An 18,010-nucleotide genomic window follows, 5' to 3' on the forward strand; every position below is an offset into this window, starting at 1 on the left:
TTTTGGTAAACTGTTTCAGAAATCATTGCTAATGCTAAGATCCCAAGGATATTTTCCCATGTTCTTTTTCTAAATACTTACAGGCTTACCTTTTATTTTTATGTTTGTGATTCATTTTGAATTAATTTTTGCATCTGAGGGTGGTGAGCTGCTAATTAAGGTTCACTGTTTTCCTTATGGATGTCTGGCTAGTCCAGCACATCTGATGAAAGGGTTATTGAACTTGAGTTATTTAATCTAGGGTAGGGTCATTTGCGTGGGCTGTCCTAGGGACCCTCATGTTGGTCTTTTGGCCTTTCCTTTGGGATAAGTCAGACTGCCCAGAGAAGTTTTCTGATCTTTTGCCCAGGGGGACAGGATGCTATTGTCCTAGGTGCTGAGTTGGGAAGAAGGCTGTGAGTCTAACCACTCAGCGTTCAGCATGCACACATGATTCCCTTTTTTAAGTAGGGCACCTGCAGCCTCATCTGTGATTGACATCCTATAGTCAAGAAACCACTGCAGAGAATCAGCAACCAACTGACTTCTCTGTGTTGGAGAGAGGCAGTTGTCCAATTGGGTGAAGAGGGGGAGAGGGACCCAGGGGACTTGCTTTTCAAATATCATTTGATTCTTCCATATTTAAGCCATCCCGTTGCAGCTTACCCCTAGATTGGAACTGCCGGCTCTTGCCAGCCCTGTGTCCATTCAAGTTAGCAGGACAAACTGGGTTCAGTTTATCCCTTTACTGTCCTAGAGTTCAGTTTGTCAGGTCAACTAAACTTATTATCATTTTTGTCCTTCTGTCTTCCAACACCGTTTCTTTCTTGTCTTTGGGGGTTTATATCTAACTCTATATTAAATAGGATTTAGGGAGGAACAGTTTTCGTTTCATTTGTTTTATCTTCTCTTTGGTTGTTTAAAGGCAGCCATTATTCATGTGTCTTCAAATGCTTTCTAAATCCTTGCACGCACAGTGGGGTCAGGACCACAGTGTTATATCACCCTGGCACTTGTTGGAAATGCAGAAACTCAGGCTTTGCTCAGACCAAGCAAATAAGGATCTACATTTTAACAAGAGCCCCCAGGGAATTTGTGTGGCCTTTAGAATGATAGTCATTTGATTTCCCTTCCCTTAGAGTAGGAAGGAAGTATGCAAAAGAGGATATTTTCTTGCTTTTGATTTTTCCATTTTGTTTTTACATAGTGTTTCTGCCACCCAGTTAGCAGACAAGGTAGAGAAGGCAGTTATGGACCGTTTGAAGCCTCTCCTGGTCAAAGCCCAGGTAATGTAGTTCATTTAATTTGCTTGCCTTTGGGTCAGCCTATAGAACAGTCACTACAGAGGTCACACTAAGTGTCCCCTGGAGCTGGAGGCCACTGCCTGTGGTGCAGAGCATGGGTGCAGTGCTGCCAGGCCCCACAGACCCCCCATGCTGGTAAGGTGATGAGCAGTGAAACTAAGGGGAGAGAAAGTCCTACTTTTGAGAAAAGTGAGATTTTAGATTGCTGTCCACTGTTAATTAGAGCCGATAGTGAGTTTAGTTTTTGATTCACTGCTTCCACACTAATGCTCACTCTTTCACCTCAGTGGTTTGGATTGGTTATTATTCCAAAGAGTGAGATGTTAGGACAGCTCTGTGCACAAACCACTGTTTTCTACAAGATGAAATAATGTGCAGCATCACTGACAGGTTGAGCCATCCCCCTAAAAGCTAAGTGTAAGTTGAATGCTGCAGCCAGCCCTGGAGGCAGTCTTTTGGGAGGAATAGAGGCGGTCTTTTGGGAGGAATAGATGGGGCCACCAAAGAATTCTGTAATAGCAAACGAAACAAATGACTTTCTGGGTCCCTGAGAGGCCACTAAACTTCTGTATCTCTAGTTTATTAATGTTCAATTATGATAAATGTTCATAGAAATCTCAAGAAGTAAGAGGGACCAAATAGTTCAACCTCCTTGTTTGAAAATGATGAGGCTATGGAACAGAGAAGTTGAGTAATTGCATAAAAACACACAGTGGATTTGACAGTGTTTGTAAAGTTGAAGGAAGAACAGGGCAGAAATCCAAGTTCAACACACGGCATTTATTTTTATGAAGACAAAGTCCTTTGAATTTCCGCAAACTGCCTAATGTAGCTAAAGCCAGGGAACAGTTCCACACAGAAGTTATCCTGGTAACAGAATTCATTTGTACTAATATGGGTTGTAAATTCTTATGATTCATGAATTTGTTTGTCTGTTTTAATAGAGAGTCAATTCTTCTGTGCAAGCGGATACTCACTTGAAGGATCAGCTACCAGGAGACCCAGCAGCAAACCAGCCTGCAGAGAAGGTGTGTGCAGGCCGGTGTTGGGTGTTCTGGACTGACCCTGGCATTATTACATGAGAATGTCTTTCCTTGTAAGGAAAGTGATAAGCAGATTCTTTGCAAATACTAGATTATTGTACTCAAGAAGGGTGTAAATTATTTTTCATATTTGGCGTGTTAAGTCTTACAGTGTATAAATTAGCATTATGACTTAGATCAGCCATGCAAAAGGCATGCTGAAATCTCTGGAGACACAGCTTTTTGTCAGTGGCTCTTTCCTCTCCTGATGGCAGAATGAGGGTGCCCTGCCTGACCTGAAATGTTGATGGCCTGTGGCAGGAGAATGGCTGCCCTCATTTCCTTTTGTTCAGCCTAGTTTTGCTCATTACTGGCCTGATTTCCTTCTCACCCAGCGCTAATACTTATTGCTAGGCAAGCATATTTTGAATGCCTGGTACATGACCAATATTTGGCCTAGCAGAGAAAAAAGGTGGCCCAGGGAATAAATGAAACCATTTGAGAAAAAAAACATATTTTGTGTTTGTCCACTCTTGAGCGCTTCCTCTGAGGCCTTGGGCTTCATCTCTGTGGGAGTGTTCCTGCCTAGGCATAGGGCTGTGGAGTGGAAGGTGCAGATAGTACCATCGAATCTTTGTGGAAGTTGTAAAGAAGTTACTGCTTTATTTGTTCAGAGCAAGTAAAGGGCAGAGCAAGTGTGAAAGTTTCAGAGTTAGAGGGAAGTTGCATTGAAGCTTCGCCATCCACTGACCGTCAGAAAGGGAAGACAGTAACTTTCAAGAGGATGATCCTATTCCAATTATTAAGTAATATTTTAACTGCAGTGTATTTTCATAATCTTTCAGACTGTAATTTCATTTGTATCAATTTTTGACAGAATTTCATGTGAAGGCAGGCCTCTAAAGACATTTGATTTTTACAAATTCAGGTGTGCGGTGGCTTGGTGTTTTGTGCAGCATAGATATCAGATGATACATTTTTTTCTAGCAAAAAAATGAGACTAGCATATCTATTCTAGGTAGGCAACTGCATACTATATTTTACTGTGAAAGAAGAATGAAGTAATTATGAATTCTGCCAGTGAAATAGGCATGTTTACTAGAAATAAATATTACCAGAAAGATCAGCCTTCTATGTAAGAATTATTCTGTAGACACTGGTCTTTAATACAATTTATTGAAAATGAAAAGTGTCCAGTATACTTAGAGTTCTTGGTTACTGTTAAGTATCAGCATCATTGCAAGGAGTTTTGTAGGGAGTACCATCAAGAGTTTATAAACAACTGCATAAAATCAAAACAAAAAAAATTTCAAAGTTGGCATGATGAAGTAAGAAGAATTTTTTTATTATGTTAACTTAGAACTGTGGGACCTTGAACTGAGCCTCAAATTCTCATCTCTAACAGTAGATATTTATTTGCTGTGCTTTACAAGTAACATACGGTTCTCTTAATAGATTTACTTATACCCAAGATAAGATCTCTGATATCAAGAGAAAGCTCTTGGAAGGATATCATTTTAACAGATTTGTCTATTGCTACTGCTTTTGTCACTAACTTGCACATGAAATGTATTTTTCAGGAAACAGAAAATTTTAACCTCTCCACAAATGGACACTGCCTGCTGCTCTGTGTCCTGCTTCTTCCTTTGTGATATATTGTGATCTTTCCATTATCAGCCCACCTTATCTTTTGGCATTTAGTGCTCTTGACATTCCATCCTGTATAGGTAGAAACTATTACACATATGCACATATCTTAACTAGATCTGTATTATTGTTTGGTTGTCTCTAGGCTTTTGTAATTTTATTGGAATGGTTATTTAACTGATTTTTATCTCTTTGTTTAAGGTTGGGCATTTCTTCATATTGTTATTGGCTATTAATATATTTGAATTGTTAAAACATTTTTTGAGTTGCTATGAGTAACCATTCACTGAGTGTCTTTGTGCCAACCACTATGCTAAGTGTCCCTATGTGCAAGTGCTGGTATGTTCCTTTTAACTCTGCAGTAAAAGGTTTTTATTTCCACATTATAATTGAAAAGGTTGAGACCCAGAAAGGTTAAGTAAACTTGCCTGCAGTCGTTGGCATATCCCTGGGCAGAACCAGGATTTAGTCCCAGAAATATCTCATTCTAGAATTGGGCATGATCATTTCTCTAGCAGACATTCTATGCAAAAACCTAACCTTCAGACATATATTAAAATCTAAAGTAATACAAGGCATGTAAAAATGCTTTGCAGACTGTAAAGTACTTTATGAATATAAAGAATGTAAGGTTAGGGAAGGTTGGTCAAGTGCTTCCCTGTTATAGTTAGAAAGTCTCAAGCAAAGACAAAGAATCACAAACTTTGTGATGTCATGAGCAGATGTTTTTGCAAAAGCATTGAACCCAAAGAAGATAGCTTATCCTCCGGAGTATGTGGCATGTAAATACACTTCTAAGTGTAGCACAAGGAAGGTGTTTGTTTTATAAACTGACAAAACAGGTAGTCATAATTTACATGGACATTAATGATATAACTTGGCTAATGCTAGCATTTAAATGACTGTGGTATAAATTATGCTTTTGAGGTTTACTGACTTAAGAGAGGTTTGATTTCCCATAGAAACTCAGCTGGTTGGATCATTACATGGTTGTTTATTATGATCAGTAATCTAACTTCTCCTTGTATCATCTTTCCATCCCTTTCCTTGCTTTGTAGGCTATAGCTGTTGATTCTGAGCCCAACAAGATTCATCAGCTAGATGATTCTTTGGAAAATACCACTCATGGGCCCTGGGATATGACTCACTCTAAGATCTTGGAGTCCGAAGCCTTAGCAGCCTTGGGGGACAGCCCATATCTGGAGACCATGATACTCCGAATGGAGGAAATAGAAGTAAGGTCTGGGGCTGTCGGGGAGAGGGTCCAGGGGTAGAGAGGGTCTTGGCCAAGTGCCCCTGGTTTTAAGTCCCAGCTCAGCTGCCCAGCAAGTATCTGACCTTGGTAAAGCCACTTACCCTCTCTAAATCTGTATTATTGTTTGGATAAAATGAGGTGTGAAGTTTATCACTACTTGACACGTAACTCAGGAAATGATCAATATTATTGTCCCCCGATATCGCTGATAATGTGATTCAAAACACACTGGGCCAGAGCTGGTCCCACAAATGGGACTGCTGATTTCCTCATCCCTCAGCTTGTAATTGCTGTTCAGTTGTCTGTGCTACTGGCTAGCGAGTGATCCTATTGATCACAGATAATTTTTCCTTCTTTAATTCCCATGTACTAATGTAGAATGCTTTTCTTTCCAAATTTTAGATGTCAGGCTAAAATCAGGCATTATCCAGTTCATCCCCTGGTTCAAAACAGGAAATTGAGACCCAAGAAAGGAGTGATCTGGCCAGGGTCATAATAAATTCCCACCAGACCTAGGATAAAAATCCAGGTCTCCTGACTCCAAAGCAGCATTTTCTTTTTAATTATACCATGATTAAATCTAATTTTATCTTTGCCACTAAGTAGAAACATAAAAGAAAATTTTTTGTTGATTTTTGAGAATTTAAATATGTGTGGGTTGTCCGAATCTTGTAGCTGATTTCCCTTTCTTGGAGGTGACTGTCTAGACTTGAAGTATCCATAATGGTAGCCTCGAGCCACGTGTGGCTAATTTAGATGTAAATGAATTAAGATTAATCGCCCTCCTCACATTTCAAGTGGTCAGTGGTTAGTGACTACTACGTTGGACATGGCAAACAGAACATTGCTAGCGTCACAGTGAGTTCTAGTTGGTAGTACAGGTCTAGATTAGATTACATGAGATTACATTAATTGCTTCATTTTATTTTAGACTTTACCTCCTGAACTAATCACTTCCTGGCCTGGCAGATACCTGTTGTTATGTCTTTCTCAAATGTCTCTGCAGAATTAATACTTCCTTAATAGTCCTGGTTCTTTTTTTTTTTTTTTTTTAAGATTTATTTATTCATACAAGAGCTGGGGTGCAGGCCAGAGGTATGGGTAGTGAGAGGATTCACCAGAGACAGAGTGGGCAACAGAACAGGCAGATTGACTAAAATACACTGCTGAAGGGAACAGCGGGTGAGTCAGGAGAGGTCTGCTGCGCCATGTGGGTAGCTCCGTGGTTTGGGGATCGAACTTGTGCTGCAGTGGCTGTGGCTAGCTTCATAGGTTGCGTCTAAACCCCTTGCGCCACCAGGGAGGCCCAGTAGTCCTGATTTTTAATGAAACAAATTTTTTCCATAAACTAAACTTGTTTTAATTTTTTTTTTTTTTCAAAGAAATACCAGGAGACAGTTCGCCAAAGATACAGTAAAATTGTATATGCTGATCCTCATCTTTGGATGCAGGGAGAAAAAAATGGTGAGCATCCCCCCTACTTTTTCTCCCAACATTATATTCTGAAAAATTTCAAACACAGAGAAGTAGAAAAAATTGTACAGTGGGCACTCACATACCCACCTTCTAGAGTCTGCTATTTATATGTTTCTGTATTTGCTTTCTCTTTTATCCGTTTGTCTTCTGTCTGTTCCTCAATTCGTTTTGTATTTTAATGCATTTCAAAGTAAGCGGCACACATCTGTGCACATCATCCTAATACCTAGTGTGTGTCAGCGACTGGGGTTGAATATTTATTTATGATTATTTTCCTTTTGAGGCAAAGTTCATGTATAGTAATGTTCAGATCTTAACGGTCTCATTAGATGGGTTTTAACAAATGGTTACATCATTGTTACCCAAAGCCCTATCAAAAGACAGAGTTCCCTTGGGCTCCTGCCCAGTCAGGTCTGCTGTGCCCCCAGCACCTACCGTGCTTTTCCCCCACCATGTATTAGTTGTGCCTTTTCCAGCATTTCATATAAATGCAGTCATACATGCATGGATGCTTGTTGAAGGCTCCTTTCATTCCGCATCATGTTTTATATATTTTTCTGTGTTACTATTTCCTGTTGCCGCTGTGACAAATTTAAGTTTCTAACAAGTTAACAGATTTAGTGACTTAAAACACAGGTTTCTTTTCTCATAGTTCTGGGGGTGAGATGCCCAAAATGAATCCTAAAGGTCTGAAAATCAAGGTTTTTGCAGAACTTTGAGAGAGTTCTGGGGAGAATCAGTTCCTGTCTCTTCTGGCTCCTCCTCGTCTCTCTCCCTCTGCCTATTCAGAGGTCCACTTTGACTACATTTAGCCATGTTGGTAATCTAGGCTATTCTCCACATCGCAACTTAAAGTCTCTCTTGCCACAGAGGGACACATTCTCAGGTTCCAGGCATTAGAATGTGGACACTTCTGTTGGCCATCGTTTGGCTCTAAGCTGGGATCAGTAGTTCCCTCCTTCTTGCAGCTGAGTAGCAGTCCACTGGTCACACGTCTCACCCATGTGCCCATGTGTCTGCATTTGAGTCTTTCTAGTTTTGGTCTATCGGAAATAACTGCTCTGAATATATTCATGTGTTGTCTCTGTATGGACATAGTTTTTATTTTTCTTGGATAAACACCCAAAAGTAAATCTTCCAGGTCATGGGAGTGTAGGTGTATGTTTAACTTTATTAAAAAAAACTGCCAAATCTTTCCCCAAAGTGACTACCATTTTACACTCCCTTCAGCATTGAGTTCCTGCAATTTGATATCTTTGCCAACGATGTTCTTATTTTTAAATGTAACCATTCTGGTGGGTGTGTAGTGATCTTGTGTTTTTAGTTTTATTTTCTTGACAAATAATGATGTTTAGAGCATTTTCATGTGATCATTAACTGTATATTTTTGTATGTTTTGTATAAAATTGGGTTTTCTTTTAATTCTATTATAGGAATTTATGCATTCTGGGTATAAATTCTTTGACAAATATATGTAGTTTAAAAGAAATAACAGCTTTATTGAGATATGATTCACATACCATAGAATTCACCCTTTTAAAGTATACAGTTCAGTAATTTTTAGTGTATTCATAGAGTTGTGCAGCTATCACTGCTATCTAATTCCAGAACATTTTCACCATCCTAAAAGGAAACTATGCATCCGTTAGCAGTCACTCCCCATCCTACCTTGCCTCCAGCCCTAGCAGGCACTAATCTCCTCAGATAAATGTTGGAAATTTTTTTTACCCCTTGTGTGGCTCATCTACTAATTTTCTCAAAAAAATTTTTTGTTGTTGTTAGGCTATTTTAAATTTTGCTAAAGTCTAACTTACCAATTTTTCTTGTATAGTTTTTGCTTTCTTTGATCTAAGAAACCTTTGCCTGTTGACAAGTTGAAAAGAGAGTCTCTTGTTTCACCTAGAGGCTTTTAATGGTTTTGGCTTTTATGTGTAGGTCTGTGGTCCATCTTGGCTAAAAATTTGCCTATATTTTGAGATAGAGAATGAGTTTTCTTTCTTCCCCCCCCCCCCAAGTGGAACAAAGATCCATTTGTTCTCATACCATTTGTTGAAAAGATTTTCATTTTTCTCCTCCATTTTTGAAAATTAATACATACGCATTTTGGCTGCAGTTGCTATGATACTATTGCAACTTGAACTGGGAATGTCAGTCAAATTCTGTTTGACTTATGCTTATCAGTTACTACCTTACTCAATGAAAGGCGGAGAATAAAATGTGGTTAAACATTACCTGTGAAGAAATTTAAGTACTATGAGTATTAAGAGACATAAAGGAAATTGTGGGTACAGAAGCTTTATAGCAGCAGCTGTGTCACATGTACATTTTTTAAACTATGAATTTGGGGTATTATTTTACAGAAAATATTCATCGTATCCTAACTAGTCAGAAAGATGAGCCATTTAAAATCAATTCCAATCCTTTTATGTTTTCTCTAATTCCCAGCATTCTATCCTTTGCTCATATTATCCCCTGCCCCCCATTGTAGCCTCACCTAACAATCAAACCATTCTTCAGGAGGCCCAGCATAAGTAGTCCTACTGGGGTAGTGCTTTTCCTGGTTCTCCTGCACTGGGGAAGGCCTCCTTCCCCACCTGAGAACTCCCACAGACTTCTGACAGGTCTTCGCGTGTGAAAAAGTTATTTGTGGAGGGGTCTTCTCTCCCCGCAGAATCTAAGGCCAGATTGTCATATTCAGCTTGTCCCCCACCATGTTAAGCATGGGCCTGGCATGGGGAGCCCCTTCTGGTCATTGCTTAGCCAGTCAGAGGACGTTTTAGCTTCTTCGTGTGTGGCAGAGGACAGGGAATGGTGAAGGGCAGTCATCTCGTTGTGGTTTGGCGACTGGCCACAGCGTTAGGTTGCATCATGCAGAAGACGGTCTTACTAAGGACGGGGTGTTCTCTTTTCTCAGGACAATTTAAATTATTAGTCACTATCTGTGACTTTGTGGAGACTCTAGGTATGCATGTAGAAGGAGCTCTTCAGAACACTAAGACCTGAATCAGATGGAGGCACTTTTATTCCAGAAACACAAAACCATAGTAAGAGTCCTGTGTTTGTAGTCATCCTCATTGTATGTTCAGTCACACCCCAGAACTGATGGTGTGAAGTGGTTTATGAATTGTACAGTGTCTTTATCTCTTATCCTCTCTTCCTAAAATCAATTGAAATTGTACTCCCTGTAATATTGTTAAAAGAACTGACTTAGGCAGTATTTCTTTTGACAGTAAGAAGACATAAATCTAGAAAGGTGAGTCAGAGAAAGTTGTTTGACTTCTAGCTGCTCCTTACCTAAGAGAAGGACAAATTTTCTTCAGACACTTGAAATACATTTAAAATTTTCAATAATCTGAAACTCAGAAGAGCTGTCAAGCCTTCAAGGTACAGTTAAGAAGTTAATGTTTTGACTACCATCATGCAGATTTTTCCAGCAATGCCCAGAGACAAATTAAATCAACTAATTAAGTGCTCAGGTATGAGTGGTTTTTTTCCTTTTCCAGTGATCAAATCATTTAAAGGTGAAAAATCAAACCCAAGTGCTTTCCACTCTTTGAATGGGTAACTGGATCCTAATGGGCTCATCCCAGGGCTCATCCCAGGGCTTCACTGGACCGCCTGGGTGTCTCCTTGGTGAGCAGAGGCTTCAGAAGGAGTTCATTGTTTGATGAAACTGATTCCTCATTAAGTTGTTTCTTTGTAACTTTCAATTTCACTTTTTCATTTTTCCTTTCTATTGCTCGCTGCACCCATTCAGCATCCATTCCAGGTAGGAGAGATCACATGACTTCCTTGCATCAGGACAGCTCTGAGAGGCACATCTCCTTTTCTTTACAGGCAATCACTTTATTCCTTCTCTTTTCTAGAGCAAAAAATCCCAGCAGTAAGTGAAAAGCCTCTGCCTCCTTACCCGATCAAGATCACAAAGATAGCAGCTCGTAAAGAACCAGACGTGAGCATCGTGTTAGAAAGGCCCAGGAATGGCAAGTGAGTGGAAGCAATGCCTTCTGATCGCGCGGTAGTGGGTTGCCTTTGACATTAAGTTCTGAATGCCTTCAATGGCCACAGATAGAAATTCCCTCCAGGGTAGCTCCATAAAGCAGCACATTCAGAGGTTCAGACTCGAGTGTGCTGCATCATGAGCTGCTCAGCATTCAGTAACATCTTGCTGGTTCTTACTGGTGGAGGCATCACATTAGCATGTGAGGTGTGCTGTTAGTGGCTGTAAGGTTTGTTTTAAGAATTCTTTTGTATGGCACAGGAATTCCTACCAAGTTGAACATTCATTCCAGTGAGAATGGGAAACAAGTAGTGATGGGATGTCGTGTTTTGTTCACCATGAGAAAGAGAAATGAAAGCAAATTGTTGGTTATCAGGCCATTTACCCTTGCTTTACAGATGACTTTTAAATACTTTAATCATTTTTATTTGCTTTCAGTTCCCTGGATGAAAGTGTGGGGACAGAGGAGGCACCGGAGAAAAGAGAACTTCCCCTTCCCTCCCTTTCAGAAGATTCTCCACAGAAAGAAGGTTGCACTGCCCTCTTTGTCCCCCCGGGTATGCGGCACAGCATTGGGGACTACTGCAGCCGTTTCGAGCAGTACCTCCGGATGATATCTCACGAGGCTGTGGGCTCCTTCAACCCGTGGCTGATAGCTGAAAGGTCAGTAAGATGTTATAAGCTGCTGTTTAGAAATCAAGGGCCAAATGTCACCTTACTGAAAGACTATAGGAAGGTATGAGGTCTTGTGCTATGCTCTTGGATCCTGGAGTTCCAGTGGTAGCTTTTGGGCTTGTGACCAGGCCTTCTCTGCCAACTGCCCTGTTCAGATCCAGGAGACCCCCAAATGTCTGTGTGATGCCACCCAAAACAGCATTCTGCAGCTTCCCCTTTTCAGGTGAAGGCACAATACCCAGGAGTCAAGTGCGGGCAAATTTCCTCTTGCTGTAGCGACATTCATGAGAGAACTTGGGTAGTCCTGGGTGGGAAACAGATGGTGAGCTCGTGATGGTTTGGACAAACTTGCACTTTAGAGCAGCAGGTCTTCAGACTGTGAAACATATTCTTTAACCCTTTGCCTTCCGGCCATCATCTCTCTCGAGATAGAGATTTGTGGAGATCTGTGGATAGTTTTGTGGAGTAAAAAAGAGTCCTGCTACTAAATATTTGAAGAATGATACCTTTCTTTCATGTAAGTAGTTAGTCAATCTGTGTAAGGCTGTGGGGTGCCAGATCATGCTGCCCCAAGAGTTGCCAAAGTTGCATATTGATTCTTTTGAATTAAAGAAACAGTGAATGAATGAGACCCTAAACATCTCTTTCTCCTAAAAGCACAAGTCTCCTCTGATCCTCCCCATCCCTGTTCCCCTGAGGCAGGACATAAATCTATGTGCAAGGTCCCCTCCTGCACAGAGTTGGAGAGACACCCCAATCATCAGAAATGAGGGCATGAAGCTAACAGACTCTGCTTAGGCTCACTAGATTAGTTATCCAAACCACAACTTTCAAGAATGTTTTTGTCCTGTCTGTTTTTCTCAGATTTATTGCTTCTTTGTCTAACGTAGGTTCTATATTTTATGAACCTTTGTGCGCATGAAACTAAGTTCCTCATTTCTCATGCTAATCTCTCTTATGTCAGCAAAGGAGGTGAGCGGGAGGTCCCCCCAAAATTCACTCTCTAGGCCCAGATTTAAATCCTCATATGTATATCACTTTATTACAGACACGCAGGGTATTTATCAGTGAGCTAAGTAGTATGCCCTGAGTGTGTTTCTTTCTTGAACAAGTTTCAAACATAACTCCGGAGTTCATAATTGCCTCTTTTTTATTAGCTTATTTTTAAAATACGTGTTCACTTTCCTCACACGCTAGCCAGCAGCTCTCAGTATATATCCTCTGTGATCAGCTGTGTCAGTTGAACTCATCTCTCACCTGCACCCCCACTCTCTCTTCTGAGACTCTCATTCCTTTTCCGGCTGCCTGGCTGCTCTCTAGATCCAGAGCCTGGCAGTGTAACTCTGGTCACCCCACGTGTTGGGCTGCCGCCTGCCCACTGTATTGGAGTCCATGCTCTGGAATGCCCTGGTCTTCCTCTGAGGCTATGCTCTCATATTGATAGACCAAACCTGCTTTAGGCATTTGAGAAAAATCTCTTGAGACTTACATGTTTGAAAATGTCTTTATCTTCATACTTGATTAATGATTTCGTTGGGTTTAAAATTGCCTTCTGATATTAAGGAGAGGATGACAAAAGGTCTGAGGTAGTTCACATTGGGCAAATTCAAATAATCAGAAATGAGAAGAGTGTTGTTTTCAGTAGCACAGCAGCCAGAGGATTCTAGAGCATACTTCCAAAATTTAACCCCGGACTCTGCACTCATCTAAATTATCATTTAAATACAAGGATAGAATAAGGACATTTTTAGGTATGTAAAGTATAAAAAATTTAGTTCCCATGTACTGTTTCTTAGAGAGGTGAGGGTGTAGACCACCAATACAAGGTGTACACTGAGAAAGAGGAAGATGGGATTTAGGAAACTTAGACTCCAACATGCGACTTCCAGAAAAATGGCAAAAGTTATTTCCGAGAGAGGAATTTTTCAGTGAGCATAGAAAGCGGCCAGTCCAGATTGGATTCCAGGAGGAATAGTTCTAGAGGGGGAAGCTTAAAAAAAGGAGAATGGACACATTATCTAATGTGTTTGAATGCATCAGAGGTGCTTTTGTATTTCTCTTAGAGTTTGGGGATGAATTCATGATAGAAATATAGAACGCACAGCCAATATAAAAACAAGGCAGTCACTTCTGGTTCTAGTAATGACGCACTTGGTAATTTGATCCGCCTCTCCCACTGAGGATAACAGATAATAGAAAAGCTAGATTAAAAATAAAGTGCAGATGCTTAAAGGCATCAGGAAGTTAACTAGGTAATGAAGAATAACTGGGCCAGGATTATGGACAAGACAGAGATAAGGGAGGTGAGCCCTTTGTGTGGCATCAGAGTGTCAGTTTTGGGGGGAGGTGACTAGCAGTTTTGACAGCCTCTTCAGGTCAGAGCACAGAGGTGGGACTTTAGGGCTTGCCAAGGTGGGAGAGTTGCCTTAGTGAACTTCTCCTCCCCTTTGATTGGGATGCTGAAGGGTGGCTCTCTAGAAATAAGGGTGACCTAGATGCCAGTAGGCCCCTTCAGGGACTCCACTCAACTCTACCCTAGAGTGTCTCAGTTCCTGCAATTGGATTAAGGTAATTTTAGATGATTTCCCCCCCGGCAGGAGGTAGAAGCAAACATAAATTATCTGTAGAGATATATAACATCATCATTGGACTTAAATTATTCTAACAGTGTTCAAGTACCATATCTGGTATATGGTAAAAATTAACCAGACAACAGAGAGGCCTAACAGTTGTAAGGATGAACTCACAGTAACTCCAAATATGGCAGCCATCAGCCATGTAGTAGAATAACTGCCTGCTATGTTCATAGAGAGGAAAGACACAGTTTAGACTTTGGACAGAAAACTGGGAACTCAACTAAACCCATTTTAGAACTGAAAAATACAATTTCTAAACTGAGATATTTGTTGGATGGGCCCACTAGCTCATTAGATACAACAAGAGAAAAAATACAGACTAGGAACAGGACAGAAGAAACTATCCAGAGTGGTGCATGGAAACACTCGAAAAGATTAAAATGAAGGATTGAGGTTAAGGGACATTGAGGATAGAGGGACATATCCAGTGCATTTGTGACTGGAGTCCCTGAAGGAGAGGAGAGGACAGAAACAACCTCCAAAGAGACCAAGGCTGATAACTTCCCAGTCACAAGACTGCAAGCCAATGATTCAAGAAGCTCTAAAAGCCCTAGGCAAGAAAACAAAAGTGAAATCCATACCAAGGCGTACATATAATAGTGTGGTTGGAAAATCAAAGTCAAACAGAAAATCCCGGAATAACCTGGAGGAAAAAGAAAAAAGAAACAGGAAAATTGCCAGCTATGGGCCTGGCCTCTTATTCAGGTGCTGAAAGAAAAGAACTGCCAATCTGGGGCTGTAAGTCCAGTGAAATATATTTCAAGAAAGAAGGGAAGACAGGTTCCAAATAAACACAGCAGAGAAAATTTATCATTAGTGGACCTTCACTACAGAAAATATTAAAAGGATATTCTTCAGGCAGAGCAAAGACCTGGCCACAGATGAAAGGTCAGAAATATGGCAAGGCATAAATAAAGGGAAAAAAATCGATGTGTAGTAAATGAATATTGATACTCTATAAAATAATAATGTCTCACTGGTGTGTGGGGAGTGTTTGTATACTTTTAAGACACAAGATAAGAATAGTACACATGGTAGGAAGGGGATGCAGGAAGCTAGAGTCCTAAGGTCCTTGCAGGTCTGGGAAAATGGTAAGAGTATCAATTAATGTTAGACTTTAAGTCAAAGATTCTTACTGTAATCAGTGTAGCCACTAAAAGAATAGTAAAAGAGCAAGCATCCAAATTAATAGCAGGGACAGACTATACTAAAAACTTACAAAGGACATTCAGAGTACCTCCCTACAACATACTTATTAATTACAGAGAGGAGGCAGTAATTCCCAAGGGAGAAATCTGCAGGTATCCCCATGAGAAGAGAGCAGAATGGACACTCAGTAGTAGTAGGATTAATAGATGCACTGAGTGGGCACAGTAGCCCTTCTCTGGCATTTGTTCCAAAAATGTCTAGCCGGAAGCATCAGACAAGCCCTAACTGAGGGACAGTCTACAAAAAGACACCTTTACCCTTTAAGAAAATATTAAGGTCACAGAAGGCAATGACTGAAGAGCAGTTGCAGATTGGAGTTGACTAAAGACATGACAACTGAGTGCAACATGTGAACCCTGGATTGAATCCTGACAAGCAACTATTTCCTTTTCAAGGACATTGTTTGGGCAGTTGGCAAAATTTGAGAAATGTTAGATTATAATATTCTATCAATGTTAAATTTACCATTTTTATAATTATATACATGTGTATTATTGTTCCGTATACACTATCCTTGCTTTTAGGAAATGTACACTGAAGTATTTGAGGGCTATCAAATCTGCGGTTTGTTCTCAAACCGGGGAAAAAAACGTGCGTGGGGAGGAGAGAGAGAGAACACACATTTGGAGTATCCTCGCACTTTGTTTTTCTTCAAATATCTTGGCTATTTTTGGTCTTTCAAATTTCTGTTTAAATCTTACAGTTGACATGTACATTCCCCCGCTGAGTGAAAGAATGGCTCCCATACTTGGCTGTGCTACCTTTAGCTGTGTTGTTTATCTTCCAGCTTTTCAGAGGAGCTGGTGGATGAAGCTCTGGGGACTGTGGCTGCTGAACTTCAGGATGTGTGTGAAGATTACGCAGAAGCTGTGTTCACCTCAGAATTCTTAGAAGCTGCTCCATAAAGGCTCTCTGTGGCGGGCCAGCCAGCCACACAGGAGAAGGGCCAGCACCTCCTTGTGTTCTTGACCTCAGGAAATGTGTATCCTCAGCTGTACATCCAGACTCAGAAGGTGCTGCCGCCCCAAAAGGAAGAAATTGCCAGTGAGGCCATCCTCGTTTTGCATTTTCCCATTGTCACAGCGATGGTTCTTGCAGTTTATATGAAACACATTCTATTTATCAATGCCCTGGAAACGTGAATTGATTATGACAATATAATATTTTATGAATGTATAACTTTCCTGTCACAACATGTTCATTCCAGTGGCTCAGTTTGGAGATCAGAGTGTTTTGAAAGGTAAATTGATAAGTATCTTTCCCACAGGGATTCAAGTTGCTGTTGAACCCATGGGTGGCACTGATGCCAACAAAAGTGCAGTCATACTCTGTGCCACCGCCTGGCTGACATTTGCACCTGTGGCTCTTTCCTGTTAGGACACCCCCGAGGTTACAGACATGTGTGGGGCACAGAGGTGGCTTTTGCTGCCAGCTCTGTTGCGGTGTATTAAAAATAGGAACCTGTCAGTTATCAGTGCACAAAATAATCATACCTTTCTCTAATGTTCAGTTCCTAGGTGGTTTTTGACATTTTTCATTCCCACAGTCTTTCATTGCTGTGGGTTAACATATTTTGACATACAACACTGTCTCTGAAGTCAGAGACAGCTGGAGGACTTCAGAAGAGGGCCAGTGTGTACCTGGTTGAAGCTCATTGTCTGATGGGGTCACAAGTTTCTAGTTTCCATCCCACAAAGGAGCCTTGTGTGGGAAGAGAACAGACCTAGAAGGTGTGAAGACCTTTTCCCAGAGAAAGGAGGAAACTTAAGATAATTGCTTGGTCCTCGAACTTCTTGTAACTCCTGTCTTACCAAGAGTAAAGCCTGTGTTTTCAGAGACTGAACTCAGGAAAAGAAAGGGAATGTGCATAAAAATAAGGCCACTGCCTGGAAAAAGTTTCCCTCAATGTTTTTGCCTGAGGCTTGGTGAAAGAAATGTGAAGAGCGAGTGACGTGAGACACACCCCATGGAATAATGTGAATCTTTTTATAACACGTATAGTGTTGTCATCTGGGATTTTTCTCTCAAGTACAAGTATTTCAGGTGATAATTTAAGCTGCTTGGTCATACTTGTTTGTGCAAAATTGATTTTTGTTTAATGTTACTGTCTTCCTGCTTCGTTTTATATACCCTCAGAATTTAAAAGGCTTCAAGGGGAATTAAAGGTTTTTAATTTGGGGAGTTATGTGTTTACACTTGAATTGATAGGAGTGTCTGTCTTTGATAGCTTGAAGTAATTTGTGTGGCAAGTTTTACTGTGCTGGTTTTTAAAAATAAACTCAATATTTTAAAGTATGTACATGTCTGCTTGAAATAATGTACATTGTTTTTTTCCACAGGCAAATTGAAATGTGATTTACAGAAACCACTGAGAACACTTTTATTTTTGATGAGCAGAGGGAATTATTTGCCATCCCTTACCCCCCAGAAAGAAAATGACAAAAGCTGACATTATTGAGCACATACTCCATGCCAGGCATTGCCCTAAATGCTTTCCGTGTAGCTGTTTAATCTTCATGTCATCTGTGTGAGATGGACACCATTTTCGTCCCCATTTTACACAGGGCTGAGACGAGGCATAGATGGATGAGGCATGGAGCCATTGGGAATCCCAACTCTGAACTCTGAGGTGTGCCTGGCAGACTCCATCACTCCCCCTGGCACCCACAGTGCCTTGGGTCATGGAACTGCAGAGTGGACAAGTGGCCCAGCTTGAGGTCAGGCAGGACTAGAGAGGGCAGAGACATGAATGGCGGTGGTGGGGGGAGGCTGGGGGGAACAGAAATGACTCTGCTGGGGTCTGCCTA

At 40.8% G+C, this 18,010-nt stretch overlaps 1 protein-coding gene across 8 annotated transcripts in view; it reads left to right on the forward strand.

The window, feature by feature from the left end:
• The window catches only part of KIAA0753 (KIAA0753 ortholog), a 57,784-nt gene extending 40,273 nt beyond the window's left edge, over positions 1-17,511 (forward strand). For 6 of the 8 annotated variants that reach the window (XM_037494729.2, XM_037494726.2, XM_037494725.2 and 3 more), the window contains 7 exons: positions 1,187-1,265; positions 2,228-2,311; positions 5,011-5,187; positions 6,590-6,671; positions 10,550-10,670; positions 11,122-11,346; positions 15,991-17,511. In XM_037494729.2, the coding sequence (XP_037350626.1) occupies positions 1,187-1,265; positions 2,228-2,311; positions 5,011-5,187; positions 6,590-6,671; positions 10,550-10,670; positions 11,122-11,346; positions 15,991-16,108 (886 nt within the window). In that variant the 3' untranslated portion in view covers positions 16,109-17,511. The remainder of the gene's footprint in view (positions 1-1,186; positions 1,266-2,227; positions 2,312-5,010; positions 5,188-6,589; positions 6,672-10,549; positions 10,671-11,121; positions 11,347-15,990) is intronic. The other 2 variants (XR_008549732.1, XM_054689638.1) reach the window with 2 other exon arrangements.
• The last annotated feature ends 499 nt before the right edge of the window (positions 17,512-18,010 follow it).

Source organism: Talpa occidentalis, unplaced genomic scaffold, assembly GCF_014898055.3.
Source record: "Talpa occidentalis isolate TD23 unplaced genomic scaffold, MPIMG_talOcc4v2.1 talOcc4.7, whole genome shotgun sequence".
Classification (NCBI taxonomy): Eukaryota; Metazoa; Chordata; class Mammalia; order Eulipotyphla; family Talpidae; genus Talpa; species Talpa occidentalis.